The sequence below is a fragment of the Carica papaya genome, chromosome 1 (genome assembly GCF_054855325.1).
Source record: "Carica papaya isolate Zhongbai chromosome 1, ASM5485532v1, whole genome shotgun sequence".
NCBI classification, from domain to species: Eukaryota; Viridiplantae; Streptophyta; class Magnoliopsida; order Brassicales; family Caricaceae; genus Carica; species Carica papaya.
This window is the reverse complement of record NC_142309.1, coordinates 21,796,029-21,819,902: the sequence shown is the minus strand read 5'-3', so window position 1 is coordinate 21,819,902 and position 23,874 is coordinate 21,796,029. Positions and strand designations below refer to the sequence as shown.

Here is a 23,874-nt window from a genome sequence, read left to right as displayed (position 1 = left end):
TAAGGAAGTCATAGTTGCTTTCTCAATGTTTAATTACAATTTAATCTTATATTTTTTATGAAAAAATTCATTGTGTTTTAGTTTTTTACCATTACATATTATTTTTAAAATTTTAAAAATTTATTTTAGTTTTAATTAATTTAGCCTTGAACTTTTATATTTCTTGTCAAGAAACTAAAAAATCACAAATATTTATAAAAAATTCAGGATTTACTTCTTATTTGTTATAGACATTATAATAACAAAAAATGGAGATAAATTACGTTTTCCTTCACTATCCTTAAGTGTACCAATCCCCATTCATATTGTAAATTACTGGTTCGGCATGAATCGAGCTTATAATATAATATTTCTCGCAGATTGGGCAGCGAATTTCATGAAGTTTGACAATGGATAATGGCCAAACAAAAACGGTAACGTTTTAGGGGGGAAGGAAGGAAAAAGCGAGATGAAACAAAAGTCACTAGTTTGAAGTAGCCAAATCTGGAAATTGGGAAAAGAGTTGAAGACAAGTGTATTCTTTATGAACTGTATCCAAATAAGGCGGCACGTGAGAACAATATCGAATGGTTCTGATTGCAAAACTGGCCTAAGGATCACTTGGCCTTATGCTGATACTGAAGAGAGGAACCTAAACAAGAAAGTTACATTAGCAACTCTCCAGAGTTACTTCAGTTTTGCAAACAATTTTGGAGCAACCTGTATTGGAAGAAGCCAAGTTCAGCTAACAAGCCAAATCAACAATCAAGATTAACGGGAAATAAGATGAGAACCATGCTTACGCATTTATCAACACAAGAGAAGTAATCAAAGTATTGCCCCGTACAATGCTTGCCACCATCATCACCTTCAATCCTCTTAACACAAACCTGTAGTAAGAGAACACAATCAAACTGTCAATCAACAAATACCGCTTCTAATGCATATCTATTCCATGCAACATGGCATACTTGTTGATCCAGGCATAAGCATCTATAAACCGTTTCCAGTTAACATTATTAATCCAACTTTGGCATTTTTTAATGTACACAGCCTTGTAATGACTAATAAAAAAAATTTAAGTTGCCATCACAGAAACCATCAACCAACAGGCCTAAAGGATGAGAAGATGAAGACTGATCCTTTTTGAAAAGGCTATTTCCAAGAACATTTTCCAAGCTTGTTCTTCTTTAAATTGGATTCAATTAAACCCATTAGCCAGATGACATTAAACAAATATATAGCAAAAAAAAACTCCAAGGATCTCAGCATGTTACAATCATCTTCCAAGTTCCTCTTGGGAAGTTGCAGATAGATAATGCAGAATACAAGTAACGATCCAAAGCCATGAAAAAATGAAGCTTCGCTGGGGATAACCCAAATATTTCAAAAATTTAGGCAAAACAGTGAACAGAAGCTTTTCCATTAAAAAAAAATGAAAAAACAAGAAGGAAAAGAGCATCTCAGAGACAGTTCCCACAAGTTTCTCCACTGACAATCAAAGTGCATGGATAACAATTTTAACAACTCACATAGATGCTCATACCTTAAGAAGCCAATTAAACCCCCCCCCCCCACCCCCCCCCCCAAAAAAAAAGACGAATGGTGAAAATTACAGGATAATAGACACCGCTAAGAGTACAAAGAACAATTTGGCTAATCCTATAATACTAAAAACTCAACAGAACAAAAGGCATGTGGAAGATACTTCTCTCAATGTCTTAAAGTTGCACTTGGAAAAAAATATCAATTTCTACATATTCAACCAACATATTGAGCCTTTTCCAGATTTTACATTCCCATTTCACAAATTTTCAGGTCTTGAGCAATATTGTAATCCACCCTCCTTGTAGGCAGTGTTTTGTGGTTTATCATTTTGGGTACCCGGCTTTTGGATTCAGTAGAACAGTGCTCCAATATGAAGCTTTATGACTGGGTACAATTCCTAGGTCTGGAGTTCAAAAAATAACGTGCTCTATACGTAGGGAAGAATATATATATATATATATATATATATAGCATTAATAACATATATAGATTGTGAAGGATTATATTATGTGTATTCTTTTTCTTAAAGGGAACATATTAGGTGCATTACCTTTCATAACAGAGCAAAACTTTCAGTTAAACCAAAAAGTAAAAGAAGAACAAAGCTTGTGACCAGAAAGAAAGAAGAAAAAGGAAATCCTAAACAACTACTAAGAAAATTCAGAAATTTAGTAGCATAGAATTCATCATGCATGCCATATAAAGCAAAGCACTCCAACAATCAGAGCCACTTGTTGATGTAAGAGTTCCCAGACCTTAGGTTTCAAGACTTGATCACTGTCTAAGTGATCAATATTGACCGACCAAATTACAATGGAACATTCCAATTCTGATTTTTATGGAGCAGATTTAGATGGAAAAAAGTAATACAGAGAAAAGAAAAAGTGCAGGAAGATTTGGCGGCTAAAGAATCTTAACATCCTAACTTCTTCATTGTCAATTTTCAACATTCATCTTAATTATTTTTTGTAGAGAAACAACTAAATAATTGCATCAAGGTTAAATGGAAAAGTTATCATCCTTCACCAGAAAACAAAGAAAGAGGCATCGGTAGAAATAACCCAAACACATACATGTTACTAGTACAAAAAAATATCAAGAGCCAAAAAGCTCTACCTCATACTGAATTAAAGGCTTCACACACTTGTTTTTGCAAGACTCCTCAAGATACTTCTTTTGATCAACCAGTTCCTCATGTGCCCTGAAAGTTCAAAAGCTATAATACATTTAGCAACAGAGAAAACAAAGAAAAGAAACTTGATAAGCCGAAATCCATACGCACATTGGGATCGAGGATTACCAAAGGAAACGTGCCTGCTTTTTCCTGCACGGAATGCATCATATTTCATCAGGCATAGCATAGAAAAAGAACACCAATTTAACATACCAGTAGTTGAGCATTAATAATTTAATTATCATGTTCCCCGGTAGAATAAATACAAATAATGGTTCAGAACAAGCAAAATCATATCAACATAAAACATTTACTGATAATTTTATTCCATCGAATAATTTCTAAACCATCCATCAACTTAAGTTCTTCGTTCTATAACTATCCTGTAACAATCAGGTTTGAGATATTAGTCCCATTTCGAGTGAAAAGGTTTCAGATCTTCACCGATTATGCTTCTTAATCAAACAAGATGTTTGAACCCTGTTTCGGAAAATATATCCTTCATTTCAAAAATTTGGCAGCGGAAAAGAGTATAATCGAGGATTATATGAGAGCGACATGAATTGCACAAGACAAGGATCAAAACTACGAACAATGGTAAAAAACCAAGAAGTGAAATCAAGTTGCTGCCCTACGGAACCTGAACGTGGAGATACATCAAATACTGAAAGTTAAGCTTTGGGATGGGAAGAAGGAATATAACATGTGGAGTCTATAAACCGTACCTTGCTTCGGAGAGCGACGATCGGGAATCGGGAATCGCTAATTGGAGAGCTTTCTTTTTGGTCAGTAATGTGTTAGACTCAGAAATTTAAAGAGCCAAGTGTGGGCTAGACTGGGGAGTTGATGTCAACGATGTGGCCCACGCCCGCGTTACTAACCAGTCCAGTTGGAAAATTAGTATGTTGCCCTGACTCTATGTTTTTTCTTTAAATAGAAAAAGAAGTAAGATTATTTTTAAGAAATTAAACTATTAAAAAAAATATAAAATTTATTATAAATATTTATATTCTATTACTTACACTACCTTAATTATAAATATTAAAATTGGATAAATAAATTTTTATTAAAAAATTATGAATATGGTGATTATTTTTTACCTTCCGATCATTTTCAATGTGATTCATATCCTAATCAATTCTTAATTTTAATTCTCATGTTATTATAAGTAGTTACAATTTAATCACGGACCCATCATCCTCACCTTGAAGAAATTCATGTTAAAGAATTAAACGAATTCCCACCATCAAAAGATTCAAGGTAGAGGTAATGATACCCCAAACACAACAATTATGTAGTAAGACTGATATAAGAATTAGAACTAAGAATTCAGTATAAATAGAATAGGATTAAACTGACTCATTCCAAATGTTAACTGTTAGAATCCAATTGTCAAAATAAAACATATAGCGAATGGATCTCCTCCTTGGAATACCCTTGAACTTTGAAGGCAATGAAGTCCAGGCAAGAACAACGACAACAAAACAAACCTAGCGAAAGATATTCTTCTGGTTAAAATAAAGAAGCATGCCACCAAGAGAAAGAAGCAAGTTTCCAATTAAAAGACAAACCTGGAAACTTCAAAAGCAACAAAAATTTTATGACGCGAGGTCATCATTTGTTAACTTCCCTAAGTTATAAACACCCATTGTGCAATTCAAGAAGAAACTTCAACTACATATTTATATTGAAATGGTTTGGGTCTGAAACAACAATAGATACAGCATAAACTTATCCAGGAACCAAAGACGAATTGTGCTTTTTATTCTTTTATTAATAACAGGATTCGATAAATTAACCTTAAATTGTCATATACACTATATATAAAACAGTGTCTTTATCGCGTAGACACCATATTCTCATCATATTAAACAACTTTTCTTCCATGCTGGAACTACCAAGTTGAGAACAACCTAAGAAAGAAAGAAAGGAAGAACCAACCGCCATAGTGCATTAGTTTCCATTTTTTTTCAACTATTTCAATTATCCTCTTACACTGTTTCAGTCCCTGAAGCACTTTTTTTGAAAATCAATTAGCAGTATACACACGCAAAGGGATATGCAGAGATTTAGATGTTAATGCACAAAAATATTCCCTGTAGATAAGAAAAGAATGGTAGGCAGATGATTTGGGAAATGAAAAATTCAAAGAAGACATCCCATATCTGAGATTAATTCACTTACATACCTAGGGTAGATAATAAGATGATGCACCTAATATGTCAGTCCTTTTCTTTTATCCAATATTTTGCCACTGACATTGTGCTTAACAGAAGCATTTTGCTGTGGTATTTGATGGTGTAAAAATTATGGAAATGGTTTATGGGTTGCTAGGTATCAGTTGGGTGATGACAGGTTCAGTGAGGGAAGAGATGGAGGCGTGGAAGGGCATCGGGAGTAGAAGTACATACGCAGACATAATTCCACTTAATTTTTTTTTTGGACCGTTTGAAAGGAGAGAAACAAGAGGGTTTTTGATAGGAGGATGATGAGAATGGATTCAATGTCCTCAAGAACATATGGTTCCAGCCTTGGTTTTCATTAATGGGTCATTCCCCACTGTCAATGAAGGATTTAGGAAACCTTATTGATAAGTTAATTGATTTGTAAATACTTTTGTACATGAGTTAACACCTTCTTGGTATCTATAGCAATATAATTCTTTATACTTCTTATTTAAAAAAACAATCTCTATACTGAAGGTAAATAACTGTAATGGTAAAGAGACTGAAAACAGGAGAGTTACCTGAGCTCAATCTCACCGGGAATCATCATCAAAAAGAACCTTATAAAACCTTTTCCTTTCTTCTGAATCAAACAAACCACCTAGTTTATCCCCAGTATTATCTTGGTCTGAATTTTCAGAATTTACATTTTTCCTTTTTTTCTCCAACCTCATGAAATCCACACCTTTCTTCTTTTTCTTCTTTTCTATATTCACCAAGTATCGCCTTCGGTTGTATTCATAAAGACCCTCCTGCATTAACTCCCCAAATTTGTCCTTCACAGCCACTAGAGGATCCTTATTAATTAATTCTGACCCACTGTAATCCTCTCGAAGGAGAACAGTATAAATTTGATATTTATTTGAAACATAGAATATGCCAGGGTGCCTGAGCAGCAAAGCATTCAATTTCTCTGGTAAACAAAACTCTCTTTTAAAATGGCCTAGCTTCACAATTGACAATTTTTTCCATAGTGTCAATGACAACAATTCATGGACCAAGCCAACTGTTCTCTTCTCCATCTCATTTGACCCCTCTACAAAATCTTTAGGATTAATGTAAGGTGAAATATAAGGAATAGCATTGAACTCCTTAAATCTCTCCCATGATTTCACCCATGTCGAAGGCAAAGAACACGAGAAACTAGGCCTAGAACCCTGCATCATTGCAGAGCCTTCAACTGCAGAAACTGCTAATTCATTGTCCCATGACACAAGCTCAATCTCCATTGAACTTTTCCTCCCACTATAATTCACAACTCGAAATCTATCTGGGTACTTGGGTATAATTCTGATCACATAATCATCAGGAAACCCAAAACTACGTTTCAGCTCATTGAGTTTCACAACATTAAGCCTCCTATTCACACTCATCATCAACAACTTAGCCAATCTCTCCGCAAGAACTGGCTCCTGAGAATCTTTCACAGCCTCTTCCTCTTCAATCAAATTCATCATCCGTTTTGTTAATCTACAATAATGCTCATCGTTCTCGAGATAAACTTCAAAGCAACAAGGGTATTTTTTAAGCCAATTGAGAGCCTTTCCCTGAAGATCAAGAGTCTTAAACTTCTTCTGGAGATATTTAACTGGCGCCACCTGATTTGGGCATCTCAGTATAATGTTCTTGAGCTGGTTATTCACTATCCATCTCCGGTTGCGCGAAAGAGAAGTTTCAAGATCTGGGTCTTTCTTCATTGACCAAAGTGAGAATCTTCGAACCAGATCAAAAGACCTTGAAGAAAAAATTAGTCTGTCATCAAAATTACCCAACTGGAGAAACGCCTTAAATATCATCATACGCTGATTAGCAAGCAGCGGAAGTTACTTACAGAAGAAACCGTTCCTCTTGTTGAACTTTTTTCATCAACTTGGAGGACGTACAACCAGCATAGAGAAAACCAAGTTTACAATGGGAATTACATACATATAGCTGACCCAACAAGCATTAAAGTGATTAGAAACGATTAGTTAAAACCATTTAAGGATTAGAAAGGGAAATTCTTCAGACTTTTTTGTAAAAAATTGGGACTGGGACTGATGATTTTCTGCAAGTTTTCTCGCCGAAAATTTGTTAAAGAAAGCAAATGGAAAGGAGGAGATTGATGGAGAAGCCAAAACCCAGATAATGGTGTATCTGAGATTCTTACTGTTGGCTCTATGACTTCCCTGGCTTTCTAATCGTAAGCAGGAGACTTCCTCTGGCCAGTGAATTATAGCAGAACTGATGCGAGAAACTGCGTTTGTCTAATTTTTCATTTTGTAGTTTGGGAAATTATGGCTTTAAATTTTCATTTGATTCAGATTTAATTATCCACTTAATTTCTTTTTTATGCTATTTATTATAATTAAAATTTTTAATGACAGATCACTTCCATTTTTCTTATAAAAATTAAGAATTGATCCAAATAAAAAGCAAAAAATAATTTTGCAAAATAAATATGCACTGCTTTAATGTCTTTATATATATATATATATATGAAAAAGTTACAGAATAAAATTCATAGAATGAAAATAGTAACATATTGCTAACAATTAAAAAAGTAATCACTTCCTTTAGGGTCAAGGAAGAAAATCTAATTCCAACTCTTACATATTTTATACAGTATAATCTCTGGCACAAATATTATTTAATACTTTAATTCTTTATCAAAACTTTTATTAAAAAAATGAGTGATGCTTGGAATTAAGGAAAATATAAATCATATTAAAATAATAAAAAATAAAATGAGTGTGAAATTCCATGTAAATAAAATAAATGCATACTTAAAATTTTAAATTTATTCTATATGCGTCCTCAATGTTTTATTTTTTAAATATTTTTTTGATGGAAGTGGTAAGACCTGAGAGAAAGAAAAAAGAAGAATGATGAACGTAACAAAATTTATGCTCAACTTTTGAAATAAAAAAGGTAAACATCGTCTAGCAAGATGCTTTGAATTTTCCATGACTGTAATAAATCCCTTGAGACCTTCAACATGAACCGCATTTAAAGACCCTAAAACTAAAATGGTTTGCTTTCCAACGCACTGGATAATCAAGGCAGGCAGTGCTTGGTTAGGTCCTGAAAGTTCATGCTACAGAAAAGTTCAACAGATCTATTATTGACATCTCCCACTTGAAAAACTTCACTGATCAAGGAAGAAGGTTCCAAATGAATTTTACACATCAGATATAACAATCTCTTTTTTCCCCCTCAATATTCTTCACATCTCAAAATCAAATTAGATTATATATAAAACCACCACTGAAGGAAGAAAATAATTTTAACTTCTCCTGAGCTCAAGGAGCAGCGCTGCCTTCTGCCAATTTCCCTTGCTAATCTTGCACCCTCCGTGTTCAAACACTATAAAATTTTAAGATAGCCAGAGGGCATCACCATATGTTCAGACTATACTGGGAGGATCCCCAACCCAGTTGCAAACTGCACGGGGCCACCTTGTTCTGATGCAATCAACCAAAGGTGCATGCTGAGAAGGTTCAGGTTTCGTCACTTCGGTGTCTTTTCCACCTGACTCATTCCCACCAGAACCAGAGGACACTGCCATATCTGCCATGAACTCCTCAGGAGTCCATCTTGGAGGGACTGAAACCCTCAATTTTGTGAGCCTTGGTCTTTGAATTGGAGTCTCACCGCCAAAAATTGCTTGGCTACCATTCAAATCTGACTTAGCAATCCCATTAAAATGATAAAGATCAAACACCTTTTTTCCCATCAATCCAGTTGAATCCTTAAGGCCTCCTAAACTCTTGTCTAAATCTAAAATAACCTGCCAGAACTCACTCCATACAATAAAGCCCGTGCTGCTAAGGTTATCAAGCTTCTCCGGTGGGAGCCGGATACCTGTGTCTCTGAGCACTTGATGGAAACCTTCGACACCAATAAAACCACCTCCTCCACTCTGATCCTGTCCATCAAAAGCTTTTCGTATCTGTGATTCCCTTTCTTCCAGCTCATTTTCATCTTGCACAGAGATATCAAGAGCAAATAGAACTGTGTAATGTGATTCACTCCCAACAACCCATATTGGCCATTTTGGGCATTTTAAATGCTGACCGACTTTACAAAAATTCAAAGACTCTAGTAAAGTAAGAAATCCAACTTCCACGTTTTTGGAAATTCCCTTCAAAAACATTCCACCTCCCAAATCCATCCTTCCATCAAACACATTGGGTACAGCTTGCCCGCACAACAACAGGTTCACAATTTCCTATTCCAAAACGAGAAATAGTAGAATGCAAGTTTAAATTTAACATAGAAATAATTGAATACAAAAATAAAAGCAGGTCAGACGGGAAAAGATTAGACTTTATAGTCAGTCTTCATACCTGTGAAGCATGGCCAAATGGTGCAGTTACAAGAGGTAAGCTAGGATCATCCCTGTCAGCTTGTACAGAATCCTAAAGATGAACAAGATTTCTAGATAATTAGGATTTTGCTATTGAAGAGTAAACAAAATATTCCTTTTCACTACAAAAATTAAGCATCTCAAAGTACTGCAAAACTTTGAAAAATTTTATTTTGCAAAAATTTTTTAATAACGTTTTCTTTAATTTCTATTAATGCTAACCAAGAAACTTTGAAACTCCATAAACATGCACATGAACGTAGTCTGTCTAATTCCTAAGAAGACATTTAAATGCAGCTACTGTACATGTACGCAGGCATGTAAAACAACTACTACTTGTTATCGGTGTCAGTTCCCGCCCAGGCATGAAATAAGCTACTACATGTCTGCAGGCAGGAAACTTTGCCATTTTCATTACTAGCCTGTTCTGTTTTTGCTTACTTGCCACCTGGCAACTCCTGCCCTGTTGTGATTCCATATCATTATTTCCGGCAGCAAAGCTCCAGTACTGCAAATACTCGGCTTCCAATAAAAAATCTCTAGCCTCAGATTGCCATTTTACTAAAATAAGTTATGAAATTTATAACTTTAGGAAGTTAAAAAGATGAAAAACTATTGGTGGGACAAATTTCTGAAAGTAGGATGACACAGTTACTGTATCCCGGTTTACTTGAGCCTAAAGCTGCAGGCACTTCATAGTGATTTTTAAATCTCATAGAGGCATTATATTCTATCCTCCAACTAAGTATGTCATCCTACTATCAGAAGCATTTTTAGTTCTTATAAAATCAGCCTCCGAACCATAAGGCTACAATAATAATATAATCTCCATAATCATGACGTTCATTGCTCATCTTGAGGCTTATGCCTTGTCTCCACTATCAGCAATCTTTTGCTCTGTGCTTCGACCTTTGAACCCATCAAGTTTAATATCATTGAGGCAAATGATTAGTTTCCATTAGGTTCAAGAAATGTTCTGATGAGTGTGCACAATAATCTCCAGCCCTTTAAGATTAAAATGTTAGTACAGATTATTGAAAAGAGAAGCAACAGGCATACCAGTCCTCGAGAAAGTAAGGCAGAAATAAGAAATAGCAATGCCCCCATACGGCTTTGGAAAATAGGAATCATAGCTTCAAGCCTCAGGAGAGCACTAGCTTGAGAAGTGTATGCATCAACTCTTAGAACTTTCTGTAAATCGGATGCCGATTCCATTGAAAGGCCATCAAGAGCTCTTGCAATTATCTGCGAGATTGAACGATGATGAACTAAGAACGATGTGGAGGGGGAAAAGAAACTCCATAACGCAAATGTTCAAGAAAGTGCTGCATAAGTTCATTTTAACTTTTTTAGTAAGTACATTGATCACTACACAAATTTAACCAACCTCATCCTTTGTATTGTTGTCAGATCCCTTACCATCCTCACTAATAGCACTCAATGAAGCAATAACAGCCTGTTTATTACTTCCACATAAAAATAATATCTCACCCATACTTCTAACCAGGGCTCTGTAGACAAAAAGATGAACTGACAAATAAATTACATAGAAAGCAAAATATAACAGAACTATAACAACATTGCAACACATAATTAGCCTAGTGAAACACAATATAAATTGCCATCAATAAAATAAAACTCATTAAAAGCCACCAATTCATAAGAATAATAAAAAAAAAAATGATAAGTATAATAGGAATGTGGAAAATTTTCACATTTCTTCGGTTTAAATGATCCTGGAAGGCATATATAAGGTAATGCTGAACATTATTAAAGCTAACCCTTGAGTAGATAAGGTACCAAACTTCAGTTTTCACGTATTGATAAATGAAATCTAATTTGAACCAAACAGACCATGGGAATCCGAACAGCAAAGTTCTAAACATCCTACCAAAGATCAGTTGGCAAGAAAGTGCGACAGGACGATTTATACGTAACTAGACATTTTATGTCACTCCAAGTCCTCCAAAAGATCCATGAATTATTCACTCAAAGCTACGCTGGTGCAAACCCTTGTCCAAAGCCAGGTCCAAAACCCCAGTCCAAACCATATTGTAATATAGATTTAAAGATTTGAAAGATTTAAAATGACATCAAGTATAGAAAAAAGTTGGCAAAAAAACAATGAAAACACCTTAGCTTCAAGAGATATTATTTTAAGAATTAAATTTCATAAAACACTTAACAAATCTACGAATTAAAGTTACTATCGAACTACATCATAGATCATCATTATCAATATATGGAGCCACCATCATGAATCAATCGAATTATTACAAACCATAAACTAATTTAAGATAAATGAACTGGATTGCTTATGGATACAGGTTAACTAGTGTGATGACGTGTACCATAATTACAGAGACTGATCAGAAAACATGAGAAACATGACAACTGAAAGGGCAAATCAATTAAGATAAGAAAGCACATGGAGCAACATCCAGCCTAAACAAATTGCTAAGATGTTAGTAACCCATTAGAATGTGTAGGCAGCAACCTTCTTAATGCTTAGATCCAAAAGCTCACTAATCTTCTGTAATTCACATTATATTTAATTTCTTATAGAAGAATTCATCACCTTGTTTTTGTCTCTTCAGTAAGAGAAGAAAAGTTACTTGATGCAACATATTGGCTTTTAAATTGCCTCCCAGGAGCCAAATTTTGTGCTATCCTTGGTGCAACTTTACCTAATTCATCTGGAAGGAAAAGAAGGTACTTGAGGACAAATGCCTGCACAATCAGAGACAGGTATTTTCAGCAATAATATCATAAAATATAGCATGCTCTTCCTAGATATATTTTTTTGATATAAAAAATGTATATAATCAAGAGCATAAAGAGGGTGCAACCCATGTACAAAGATTTACAAGTCCATCAAAATATTTGCTTTTCTAGATATATGTTAGCAAAAAATGAAGAAAATAAGCATAAGATAACATCATAATTTTTTCCCTTTTCTGAGAGGAATATAACACCTTGAAAATTACCCTCCCACTTTTTTTCCTTCTCTGGCTTCAACAACTGCTAAAAGTAAATCAGGACCAAAATTCACTAAATTCTATCAAATAATTCACCAAACATCTTGTGAGATCCAATGTAGGTTATAACTTCTAATGAGTCAAGCACTGACTTCGACAGAACATATGAATCCATCAGCTTAATCCAAACCTCTTTTGGTGAATCAAACGAGAAGGGTAAAGGAGTTTTATGCAGTCTCATACTGAGTACTCAACAGGCCCACTAAGAGCACAGAAACATTTTTCAACCCAGTTTGAAACTATTTGAATGAGATCCAAGATTATTTAGTTCCAGTGAACATGGAGCACCTGATCCCCATCTTCCTTTCCCCTTCATATTGCACCCTCACATTCTCAATCACTTCAACTTATGACATAATAAAGTTAAGTCCACCAAGAACAATAAGAATGTATGAAAAACAAAGAAGTTTCTGGTCTTCATCAACAACAGACAATACCTATTCGGTAGCCTGTAGGGGGATCTGTTCTCTCAGCAATATCTATAAGCAAAACTTTGATCTGAGGTTCAGAAAAATGTAGAGAATCTTCTACTGAAACCAAAAAGACTCACAAAAGCTACAAGAAAATTCCAATAAACTGAAGACCCGAAGAATTGGGTAGAAGAATGAGTTGGAAGGATTTTTTGGGGGAGATGAAAGTGAAGTATGATTAGACAGCGAGAAAAGATACGAACAATGAAGGAGGTAAGGAATCCAATAACAGCAAGCCCAACAAAATAAAACATAAAGCAAAAAAGACAAGAAAAAAATAATACAGGATAGCTGCTAATTCCCTTTGCAAATCAAGAAGAAACTAAAATCAGTAACTTCTAGATCCAGTGTCAAACAAATCCCTAGAAAATTATCATTAACTATGCAAACAATAATAGTAACAACAATTTCTAACTTCTATAAGTGCCTATAAAGTTCTACTTATCAATTACAACTTTATTTGGGAAAAGATTAAAACATGTCCAATTTTTAAGGAAAAATAAAACTAATTCATTGCTAAGAAAGTCATATGGCAACTACATCAATGCATAAATTCTTCAAAAATATTTTAGATTCTTTAATTCTCTAACCATGTCTGTCATCTGCAAACAACTAAATACAAAGAACTTTCTCCTTTTACTAGAGTTAGATATTTTTGGTTCTAGACTCTAGATTTTTGTTTAAGAGTCGTTCTCTTTTTTCTGATGAAGAATTGGGGGGTCTAAATAGATACTTTGATTGATTTGTAAAGTTCTTATATTTCAAGGTGGCAGCCTCTTGGTGCTTTATTAATATCATTCTTCTAAAAAAAATTTAAGAAAGAATGGAATTTTATAAGCAACAAACTGAGGGAGGGTGTTAATCCGCAGAATCTCGTGTGGGATCCAATCATCAATATGATGGACCAGAGATTTATCTTGCTAGAAAAGGAATTATTAATGCAAGGTTGGTAGGCTTACCCCTCATTAAGCACACTCTCTGTAATCTTCCAAAAAATTTTCTCTCCCTCCTTTCCATCCATCAATGTATGTAAAATGGATAGAATTGGATAATCTATCCAATGCCGATTGTTATTGGGCGCAGGGGGGTGGCGGCGTGTGGGGGTGTTAAAGAGTAGAGGCACTATCACCTTGGGGTATGGATGGAGAAAAAGGAGGTGATTACAATAAGAATTATAAAGTTCACCTTCTTTATCAATAACTCCATCTACTCTAGAGATCCCAATCTGTCAATTAGATAACAAATTCCATAACAAATTCCTCAACCATCTTCTTCTATAATGCCATGAAGGGATAAGGTAGAGACAGGACAGTGTTAGAGGGCATTGAATCTGATTAGGTGACATTTAGGTATAATTGGTTCAAAACCTTATCTGTTTGTTAAGAGGTGAACCAACACTTAGGCAAGAAGATTTTGGTCCAATATTATTAGCATCTTAACTAATTCCTTTGAACGTATGTGAGTGAGACCCCCTTGGTGCCCTTTCCTTAAAATGTATTCATATTTCTTCTCTCAACAAATTTCATCTACTCTCGAGTAGGTCTAATATAATACTAAGAAATAGATGAAATGAAATTAATACCCTAGCACTGAAGAAAGACTACCATACTTTCACACACTCAATGTATTGAACATTCTGAAAAACATTTCACTAATTTGAAAAGGGGCATATAAAGTTTATCTGGACTTTAATGGCTGGACCCACATATGTAGAATATAGTTATATTTTAGAATAAATAGTTCCTCATTTGTGCAAAAAAGGAAAAAAAGCCTTCCTCAGGCAGAACCCCGTTGCTCCTTTGGGAAGATTGCTTTGGAATGTCTCTCAATGTTAGCGGGTGATTGGTGGTTTGGTAGCCACTGTACTGTGCGCTTGGAAGTCCCTTGGGGTGGTAGTGCTAGAAGGAGAATTTCTCTCCCATTTGGTGGTAGTACGCCATTAACACTTTAACAAAGTCTTTTCCTGTGACCTTTTTGGGCCTTACGAATGAAGGTTTTATTTCTTCTAAAAAAGCAACATTATTCAACGAGCAGTGTTATTGCATTCAACAAAAGTAGAGCAACATTTCAGCTCAATTCCCACAAGAAAGCCGAATTCCAAATTGTCCCATCAACTCAATGCCGTTCTACGAGTATTATTGTCATATTAGCTATTTTGACATCTACAGGTTAACATATTCTGGGTTTTGATTTGTCTTAAGGGATTTTTTTTGACAAAAAAAAAAAAAAGAGAAACCAGCATATTCAAGAAAGGAAAAGCAGTTTAGTGTGAGTTCAGATGCAGTACAACGCATAACAAAAAGAATTGCTTCCAGAAAACTACTTTAAAATCCAAATACTGCAAGTTACAGATAATTCATATACACCACTATAAGAAAAAAGGGAATTACTTGTATGGTCGCTAAGACGCCACATGGCCCACCTTCATGCTGCACTAGGCCCATAGATGTTTCTGGATCAGGGCTAAACCTGCGGGAAAGATACATGACATTAGCCAAAAAAGGCTATGCAAATGACCTGTAATAAAATTAATTTGTTCAATTACCATAAGAAACTAGAAACAATTGTAGCCAATCCAAACAGCAGGACAACTTTCTACAAGAATTGAGATCCCAACTCAAGCAAAAGATAAGCAATATATACAGACAGGGAAAGAGAAAAATAATGATGCATACTCATCACAAATTTCCAGCAGTAGATTGCCTATTTTGTTCCTTTCCAAGTACATTTCATCCCCAATATCCAACTTTTCCTTTTTCTTTGATGAAGAGTATAATTTACTAACCAAAATGTATCATTACCTTTATTTAACAACCTAAACCAAGAAAAGATTATAACAGCCATGGAATGTAATGCCTTTAGTAAGCTGGCTAGGACAAAGAATCATGTATTTGAGTACATTTTGCAGGAGTTCATGTCATATGGTCAAAAGTTGTCCGCAATTTAGTAATCAAGATTAGTTTTCCATAGTGTAATATGACCTTGGGAATCTCAAAATTCCACATCATGCTGACAATCAGTGGAAAATGATCTGGAGAAAGTCCATGAATTTCTCTAGAAAAAACTGTCTTCTACTCCCATTCGAATAACTTTCCACCTAGCAATCGCTCATAAACCAATGTTTCTATTACCTGATGCAGATAGAAAGCACGGATACTTTGTCATGGAAGTTGTAAATTATTATTTGGTTCAATTAATTACAATCTATTTCTTTATGTTAATCTTTTCATGGTTCCTTAGTGATAGAAGAATGTTCATGATCTATCACAGTGCACCTAGTTGTTGTCCTATGACGCCTCAACATAAATTCCACCAGTCTGCAAAATACATTTTAAAAGAGATACCAACCGTACAATAAATGACGTATGCAATATCCAAAAATAGCCAATTTGATACCATAAACCCACAAGCTTGAAGGCTGAAGCTTCCCTTCTCCTAAGTACAGGTCATGTTATTACCATAAAACATTGGAAGGGACTAATGTTATTACCCCATATACAGTTGCACCAACCTTCCTTAGGTACATCTCTAATCGAGTAGCTTTGTGAGGTAAAAACAGAAAACAATAGTTTACCATTGTCAAAATTCTGCAAGTTCAACTGCTGCTTATATGGCAAACAATCCATTTCAATAACCAAATTCCTGGAAACCTAGAAAATGTCGTATCTAAATTGGGCCCTAGACTTCACTTCTTTCTTCTCGAGCAAGTCTCGTAATGACCATGGCGCAATACAGCTGAAGATATATCGTAGCACAAACTTGAACCCAATTCAAGAAATTCAGCGCACAGACGATCATGAGAGAGACCAAAACACATACCTTATTCCCTGATTAGTCCACTGAGCAAGTATGTCCTTTGAGACCTCACTACCAAACACCATGAACAACAACTGATTCGCATCTTCCAGCGATAACTCCTTCCCGGAATTACCCTCTACCGCTACCAATTCCTTCTCTTTACTCACAGAAACGGCACTGTCATGGGAAACTTTGATCGGTGAAGCTGAAGAGGCACTCTTCGTTGCCAACATCCGCTTTTCGGCTGCAGAGGCCATGAGCTCGCGCTGCAATCTCCGGCTCTTCGCCTCAGGCGACTCCTCCGGCGAAGAAATTGCTGTAGCTCCAACGCAGGCACCGGCTCCGTCCCGAGGTTTACTCCGCTTCGGCTCCGGGGGTGTATGTTGCATGCTCATCCTCAAAGCCATTCTCAGGTCCTCTTCTTCTTGTTGATCCGCCATTGCAGTACCTCACAGATTACAGAAAAAGGAGCTACTTTTAACGAATTAGGGCTTTTCCTCGAGTCTGCAAATCGGATATGATTTGAACTGTTCGCAGACCAAATGAATTGAATGAATTATATAAATTAGAAGATTCACTTCGATATTAGTAACTGATAAGAGCCGACATAATGGATTTTGAATTTAAATCTAAACCCTAACAAGTTAGGGTTTGGAATTTCACGCACCAGTACAGCAAATGAATCGAGTATAAATGAGAAGATTTTGATTTGAGAACGAAGATACGAATAGGAACTGCCAAAGTAGGATTAAAATCTTGCACAAGGTTAAAACCGTAAAAAAAAGCTTTTATACCGAAAGAAAACTGTAACGTGTCTCTGTACAAGCTGGACCAGGAAGAACGGTAACGTTTTATCTGTTCATTGGTGCCTAAAGACTGTTTTACCCCTCCATTGTACCGAAGATAGTGAATTCGAAATCATGGCAATGTTGATGGCATTTTGGGGAATACGGGAGCCATGCCTTTGCTTTCTTTCCCTTTGAGAAGAGGAAAGCGTTTTTGTTTCAAGTTGTCAGAGAATCTATGCTTGGAGTAAATCGGAGGTGTGGAGTAGTTGCGTAAAATCATTCGTGTGGAGTCAGTGGTTCAGTTATGTATTTACAGCCGTTAGATCTTTCTAATTTTTAATTTCGCTTTCACGAACATGAGGCTTCGTACTGGTTGTGCTTTTTTCCGTTAGCGAACTACTAGTGGAATTTTTAACTTCTAGTGGCTACTTTAATTAAAGAAAGTAAAGAAAAAAGAAATATATATGTGTATTTACCAAATGCGTATATATTACTTAATTTAATTAATTAATATTTTAATATTTTTTTAATGTAATTTAAATTATTCAAATTCGAATATTTTTCAAAATCATGTTAAAAAAAATATTAATTTAATATTAAACTACTGTGAATTAATTTAATATTAAACTATTTATTTATTCATGTCATATTTTAATAACATATAATTTAAAGATATTTTCTAGATCAATATAGAAAAAAGTTATATTAAAAATAGATAATTTTTTATAATGAATAATTTAATATAAAATAACTACTTAATGAATAGTAAACTTAACTCTCATCAAAGTAAATAATTTAATTACATCAATTATATAAGTCTTCTATAAATAATTATATAGTTATAATTGGAAGGTTCTATTAAATTGGTCAAACTGTTTAAAATATATTATTTTTTTATGTTAATTAAATATTTTGAAGTATTAATTTAATAATAAATTAATTTTTAACATTAATATATATAATCACTTTTTAATATTTTTAAATAAAATATAAATATTGTAAATAAATGATCATATTATATTTCAATTTAAATTTTTTCATTACAATTTAGCATATACCTTGCAAAATTATTTCAGTAATTCCTAATCAAAATAACAAAAAATTTATACACAAAATTAATTAAAATATAAATATTTTATATAATAATATGAATGAAATAAGTTGAAAATAATAGTTATTATAAATATTTTTTTATTCATTTACATATGTTATTATCATATATTTTACTCAAACAAAATAGTTGGTAGTTATGGTTTTCATTAATATTAACATTTAATTATTACAAGTTAAATAAAATGTGCAAAATTATAAATAATTTTTGAAAAAATTTGATCAGCTAGAGCTTATATAAAAACACAAAGAATTATTTTTTTGTATACATTTAAAGATTAATATCAATATTTTATTTAGTCGATTTTCTTTTAAATTCACAATTAGTTCCTAATTATAATTACCATAGTAAAATTAAATTTGAAATATTTCATAAAAATTAAATTGTTAAATATGATTCCAAGAGTTCATAGCTTTATAGTAAACGCTTCCGATTTGCTAGAATCTAAATCCCGCAAATATCTTCAACAGAAATCCGTTCATAATTTTTTTAAAAAGTTTTTACCTTAAAATAGAGGAATCTTTTGTTTCATTTCTCAAAAAAAGAGATATTATCCTAATATATTTTTTTTAAAAGGTCAGAATTTCCTCCGACTCCACCACCCCATCCTATATATATATATATATATATATATAATAAATTAATTAATGATATTTATTAATTAATATAATTAATTATAAGAATTGATAAATAAAATGACAGTGCAACTCAAAATTAGGACCTCGTATTACTAACTAGTAGTTGTTTAGTCCGAGCCGTAAGATGCGAAACAGAAAAAATAATATAATGAACTAAAACCATACAACGAACTCTCCGAGGAAAAAAAAAAAAAAAAAAAAAAAAATGCTCGCGCGCTGTAACCGCCGAAGCAGATACCACCAGACATGAGGAAGAAGAAGAAGACGAAAGCCGTTAATGATATCTTCACAGTGACAACTGAAGACCACTCCCTCACTGCCTCACTCACCTCCCGCCACGTGTCTCCCCCGATCATTCCGTCTCCTCCACCAGATAACCCTCCCTGTCCCCCCTCTTCTGTCATATTTATCCAATTCCATTCCTCGAACCGATCAATATTCTCGGTAATCGATAATTCCCTCTCTCTATCTATTTCGCTTTCATCTTCGCTTAGTTCTTTGAGGCGCTGAACTGATAGAGCAGCTTCATTAGAGAGAAAGATATGGATCACGCGGCGGAGGCGCACAGGACCGATTTGATGACCATAACTCGCTTCGTGCTGAACGAGCAATCCAAGCACCCGGAGTCGCGCGGTGATTTCACTATCCTCCTCAGTCACATCGTTCTCGGCTGTAAGTTCGTTTGCTCTGCCGTCAACAAGGTTATTTTTATCATTTTGCTTTTTTATTCTTTTTTCGGCTTTGTTCTTATTTTAATTATGATTTGGGTGGCCTAATTAAGGTCTATGGTTATTAAAAAATTCGGACTAAATCGACTTTCTTTTTTTTTTTTTCCACTGAAATTATTTGAAAATACAACTTGGAGTAAACTCTTTTTTAATCTCTAATTGGCCTTGTTATTTTCTTTTTTCTGAAGTAGGCTGGTCTTGCTAAGCTCATTGGACTAGCTGGAGATACCAATGTTCAGGTATGTCTCTTCTGAGTTCACCATTTCTGTTCTGTTTACAGCTTTTTTTTTAATTTCTTTTTTTTTTTAAAAAAAATTGAGATGGCAATTGCCTGCTTTCGTTGAAGGGTGAGGAGCAAAAGAAGCTGGACGTGTTGTCAAACGAGGTTTTTATCAAGGCCTTGATAAGCAGTGGTCGAACGGTGAGTCATGAGGACGACTGTGACTTTTTCAGAAGCTATTTGAATTTTAATGATTCCATCTAACAGTTTGGACCCTTTGTCAGTGCATCCTTGTCTCGGAGGAAGATGAAGAGGCGACATTTGTTGAGTGCTCCAAGCGTGGAAAGTAAATTCATTGCTCTCTGTTACCTTACGATTGTTCTGTTTCAAACGTGTCTGCAATTTCTGTTTGTTTTGACAGTACCTTTTTCCTAATTGGCTTTTGAAATGCTATAGGTACTGTGTTGTTTTTGATCCATTGGATGGATCCTCAAACATTGACTGCGGGGTTTCCATTGGAACGGTCTGTTTTTTTAACCTTTTTTTTCATCCTCAACTTCGAGTTGATTATTTTTATCCCAGTAGTGTCCCAAAGCATGTATGGGATCACTTGACTTGATATGGAAGTGTTCAATTGAATCTCTTGTTTTCTGTTTAGATTTTTGGAATTTACATGGTGAAAGATGACGAACCAACCATAGATGATGTTTTGCAACCTGGGAAGAATATGTTGGCAGCTGGCTATTGCATGTACGGAAGCTCTTGCATGGTACAATTCTAATAAACCTTGCGTTAGTAGAATCATGAAAATTTGTCCAATGAAACGGGTTCCTGATCAGTTCATACTTTGTATAATTCATTGATACTTTTCCAAATGCAATGAATTTTTCAGTTTGTGCTGAGCACTGGAGGTGGTGTTAATGGTTTTACCCTGGATCCATCTCTTGGAGAGTTCATTCTGACTCACCCAGATATAAAGGTATTATCAGTGAATCATTACATTTTCATTTACCTTATGATAAGCCATCAAGGGGATGACATTGGTCCAGAAAGATGTATCGAGTGCTACAAGTTTCAAATTATCTTGACAAGCACCCTAAAACATTTATGACTTTGTTTTCATATATATATTGTGGGGAACATCTGAGAAGAATTCTTTTGCACTGTCTTTTAACTGAATTGATTTTAGTGCCATATGCATCACTCCCTTCCCTTACACCGGAATGAAACAGTGTTTGTTTCTTCAGAGGGCATTCTGCATTATCTATGACAAATCTGTTCTCTATTATAAATATTCCTTGTGTGATTTGGAGTACTTAGAATCTGTTTGTTACTTTTCTACATAGATACCAAAGAAAGGAAAGATCTATTCAGTAAATGAAGGAAATGCAAAGAACTGGGATGGTCCAACTGCCAAGTATGTTGAGAGTAATCTGGCAACATATAATCTTTTTCACTTATTCTGCTTGCAGATTCTGACTTTCTTTGATTAATTCAGGTATGTTGAAAATTGCAAGTTTCCAAAAGATGGTTCTTCCCCGAAATCTCTGAGATATGTTGGGAGGTAACATCTTTTCTCAACCTGGTCTAGGAGTTACAAATGTTTGGGTCATGATGATTTGGATTTCTGCCACTAGTGAATAATAAGACTGATCAAGATAAGTGGCTGAGCTATATATTTGGTTGTATAACAAATGTCAGGGTATCAGCAAAGAGTTCTTTCTTTCCAATAATAACACTGTCATTTTCTACTCTGCTTTAGAAACTATATTTGCTAAAAGTTTACTTCATCATTGATCCACATTCTGTCAAGTTGTCTTTCCAATCTTTTTTGTGGTATCAAATTTGATGATACGTCTACAAAATTATAAAGATTCTTTTGCTAAATTTGACATGTATCTAAAAACATTCATGCCCTTTTCCATCATTGAAGTGAAAAAGACTATTGAAGCCGGAATTTGTTAATAGCATAATAAGCATGTTACTAGCTGCAAGCTACTCCCGTCAACTACTGATATCAACTGTTTAAGTTGGACTACCAAATCATCTTGTGCATTTATAATGACCTTTCTAAAATCTAGTCCCACAAGTTCATCATGCATACAAATTCCGTAAATTATAGAAAGTTCTTCCCTACTTAATGAATGGTCTATGGAGAAATCCTTTTGGGTATATATTAATCAACTACGCTGATGATCCTGGATTACCAAACTCACGTTTTACATCTTGTGCATATATTATCCATTCACTTGCAGCATAAATCTGGTGGAATCACGAGTGGCTTAAAAAGTTTTCTCGATTTGGTTATAGACATTGCAATTTTAAGCATGTTTTTTTTGTTTATTATATTTTCTTTTCTCCAATGGTCTGTGCTTATATACATTGTTTATTATATTTACTTTATTTTCCTATGATGATGATACACGTCGTTGGGAACAGTATGGTAGCTGATGTTCACCGCACATTTCTTTATGGAGGCATCTTTTTGTACCCTGCTGATAAAAAAAGCCCCAACGGGAAATTGCGGTATGTTGGTTACAGATTGGATATTAGTATGCTATGACTAGTGAGTACATGAGAATTAACCTACAAGTTATTTTTTATCTTATCTGCATGTACTAGTGTTCTCTATGAAGTCTTTCCCATGTCATTCTTGGTGGAACAAGCGGGAGGTCAGGCATTCACTGGCAAGGAACGGGTATTGTCTTTATTAACCCTAACTTATTACAAAGTTTAGCAACTATTTAACCACTTATATGTATGTTATTGTGCCAATAAACTAGGGAATGGAGAAAAGTGCTTGAATTGCAATACTGTCGGGTAGCCTATTTTTTGATGAAGTCATATGATTGATACCTCCTTATCAGGAGATGTAAAAAGATATGTTCATATATTCTGTCCATGACTATGAAACAAGCATAAATATCTGTTAAACAATTCTATATTTAATTAGATGGTTTAGAGTCAGAATCTATCATGACAATATAGTCGGTCTTTTGTCTCATTGCTTGGCTTTGGATATGTCTGTCCACTTATATACACACCCACCGAATATGGATGTCTGTCTATACTCGCATGTAAATAAATGATTTACCTTAAGTTCATAACCTCGCGAGTGTATGCCAACTCTGGTCAGCTGCTCAAGTTTATATTTCTTTTTCCAAGAGTTTTTCTTTTAAATTTTGAAGCAGCATCTGACGAAGACACTGTTACTTTCCCAGGCTCTTGACTTGGTTCCCAAGAAGATACATGAGCGGTCTCCTATATTTCTTGGCAGCTACGATGACGTGGAGGAAATCAAGGCACTTTATGCTGCAGAAGAGAGAAAATAATAGATAGTAAACTTTTTATTCCTGTTCTTCTGTGCTCTTTACATTGTCTTACTACATGTCTACATCTCCATCTCTAATAATTTCTTCATAGTGTAGAAGCCTTTTTGCATTTTATTTTGTAATGAAACGATATAATTGTTGATCGATTTGCGAAATATAATTCATATATTTGACATCATAGTTGGAGCTGACTTTATTATGTTATATATATTCCAAAAAATAATAATGATGGAAAAGTTGATGTTAATATGTTTTTTTAAGCCATAAAAATTATATACATGAATTGAAAATATTTATTGGTTAAATGTTTCATGTTTTTCGAAAGAGATATAAAAAATATATAGTGACATACATAAATTAATATAACGATTTATATACCACAAACATAATGTAATTAAAAATTTTTATATTAGCACAACAATCTTTATTAGTTTTATTTGTAAATTTTGGAAACATTTTAAAACAAAAAACATAAAC

General features: G+C 34.3%; 4 protein-coding genes and 2 non-coding genes across 13 annotated transcripts; 1 reads left to right on the top strand and 5 right to left on the bottom strand.

The window, feature by feature from the left end:
* Positions 1–319: 319 nt before the first annotated feature.
* On the bottom strand, positions 320–5,587 carry LOC110818853 (cytochrome b-c1 complex subunit 6-1, mitochondrial-like). 3 transcript variants are annotated; one of them, XM_022047867.2, is made up of 5 exons: positions 5,448–5,587; positions 2,810–2,851; positions 2,644–2,728; positions 783–869; positions 320–699 (listed from the first exon to the last, which is right to left on the bottom strand). In XM_022047867.2, coding segments are annotated over exons 2-5 (207 nt in total). In that variant the 5' UTR covers positions 2,812–2,851; positions 5,448–5,587; the 3' UTR covers positions 320–666. The 3 variants fall into 3 exon arrangements, with proteins under 3 accessions (XP_021903559.1, XP_021903557.1, XP_021903558.1); XM_022047865.2 differs by having other exon boundaries at positions 2,828–2,851; XM_022047866.2 differs by lacking the exon at positions 5,448–5,587 and adding an exon at positions 3,427–3,545 and having other exon boundaries at positions 450–699.
* Positions 1,237–1,323, bottom strand: LOC148270444 (small nucleolar RNA snoR27). The gene has a single exon (XR_015816030.1). It is a non-coding gene; the product is annotated as a small nucleolar RNA snoR27 (small nucleolar RNA).
* On the bottom strand, positions 1,436–1,522 carry LOC148270443 (small nucleolar RNA snoR26). Its single transcript, XR_015816033.1, has one exon. It is a non-coding gene; the product is annotated as a small nucleolar RNA snoR26 (small nucleolar RNA).
* LOC110818851 (Ubiquitin carboxyl-terminal hydrolase family protein) lies at positions 5,448–7,204 on the bottom strand. Its single transcript, XM_088221483.1, has 2 exons — positions 6,758–7,204; positions 5,448–6,660 (listed from the first exon to the last, which is right to left on the bottom strand). The coding sequence occupies exons 1-2, from the start codon at positions 6,790–6,792 to the stop codon at positions 5,460–5,462; spliced, it is 1,236 nt and encodes a 411-aa protein (XP_088077609.1). The 5' UTR covers positions 6,793–7,204; the 3' UTR covers positions 5,448–5,459.
* A 590-nt stretch (positions 7,205–7,794) lies between these two features.
* LOC110818737 (ubiquitin interaction motif-containing protein) lies at positions 7,795–17,387 on the bottom strand. Of its 2 annotated transcripts, XM_088221481.1 has the most exons (8): positions 17,248–17,387; positions 16,602–17,107; positions 15,173–15,251; positions 11,853–12,004; positions 10,662–10,785; positions 10,334–10,519; positions 9,255–9,326; positions 7,795–9,136 (listed from the first exon to the last, which is right to left on the bottom strand). In XM_088221481.1, exons 2-8 carry the CDS (start codon positions 17,018–17,020, stop codon positions 8,312–8,314), a joined length of 1,857 nt encoding a protein of 618 aa, XP_088077607.1. In that variant the 5' UTR covers positions 17,021–17,107; positions 17,248–17,387; the 3' UTR covers positions 7,795–8,311. The 2 variants fall into 2 exon arrangements, with proteins under 2 accessions (XP_088077607.1, XP_021903398.2); XM_022047706.2 differs by having other exon boundaries at positions 16,602–17,356.
* Positions 17,388–19,287: 1,900 nt separating this feature from the next.
* On the top strand, positions 19,288–23,575 carry FBP (Inositol monophosphatase family protein). Of its 5 annotated transcripts, none has more exons than XM_088221479.1 (13): positions 19,292–19,818; positions 20,037–20,084; positions 20,192–20,266; positions 20,350–20,411; positions 20,522–20,588; positions 20,724–20,834; positions 20,958–21,044; positions 21,412–21,482; positions 21,564–21,629; positions 22,505–22,591; positions 22,688–22,763; positions 22,849–22,885; positions 23,287–23,575. In XM_088221479.1, exons 1-12 carry the CDS (start codon positions 19,660–19,662, stop codon positions 22,867–22,869), a joined length of 930 nt encoding a protein of 309 aa, XP_088077605.1. In that variant the 5' UTR covers positions 19,292–19,659; the 3' UTR covers positions 22,870–22,885; positions 23,287–23,575. The 5 variants fall into 5 exon arrangements, with proteins under 5 accessions (XP_088077606.1, XP_088077604.1, XP_088077605.1 ...); XM_022047875.2 differs by lacking the exon at positions 22,849–22,885 and having other exon boundaries at positions 19,293–19,561; positions 19,650–19,818; XM_022047874.2 differs by lacking the exon at positions 22,849–22,885 and having other exon boundaries at positions 19,293–19,561; positions 19,641–19,818.
* Positions 23,576–23,874: the final 299 nt, after the last annotated feature.

Bases quoted from the DNA above. Each gene is read 5' to 3' on its own strand.
- FBP (XM_022047875.2), top strand. From the start codon at position 19,660: ATGGATCACGCGGCGGAGGCGCACAGGACCGATTTGATGACCATAACT. The intron at 20,085-20,191 runs GTATGTCTCTTC...CTTTCGTTGAAG, and splicing joins CTGGAGATACCAATGTTCAG to GGTGAGGAGCAAAAGAAGCT. The intron at 20,589-20,723 runs GTCTGTTTTTTT...TTTTCTGTTTAG, and splicing joins GCGGGGTTTCCATTGGAACG to ATTTTTGGAATTTACATGGT.
- LOC110818737 (XM_088221481.1), bottom strand. From the start codon at position 17,020: ATGGCGGATCAACAAGAAGAAGAGGACCTGAGAATGGCTTTGAGGATG. The intron at 10,520-10,661 runs GTTGGTTAAATT...TCAATCTCGCAG, and splicing joins ACAACAATACAAAGGATGAG to ATAATTGCAAGAGCTCTTGA. The intron at 9,327-10,333 runs GTATGCCTGTTG...GTTCATCTTTAG, and splicing joins CCTTACTTTCTCGAGGACTG to GATTCTGTACAAGCTGACAG.
- LOC110818853 (XM_022047865.2), bottom strand. From the start codon at position 5,476: ATGATGATTCCCGGTGAGATTGAGCTCAG. The intron at 2,852-5,447 runs GTAACTCTCCTG...CATTCCGTGCAG, and splicing joins CCCGGTGAGATTGAGCTCAG to GAAAAAGCAGGCACGTTTCC. The intron at 700-782 runs GTAAGCATGGTT...CTTCCAATACAG, and splicing joins TCTCTTGTGTTGATAAATGC to GTTGCTCCAAAATTGTTTGC.
- LOC110818851 (XM_088221483.1), bottom strand. From the start codon at position 6,792: ATGAAAAAAGTTCAACAAGAGGAACGGTTTCTTCT. The intron at 6,661-6,757 runs GTAAGTAACTTC...TTTTTCTTCAAG, and splicing joins CAAGAGGAACGGTTTCTTCT to GTCTTTTGATCTGGTTCGAA.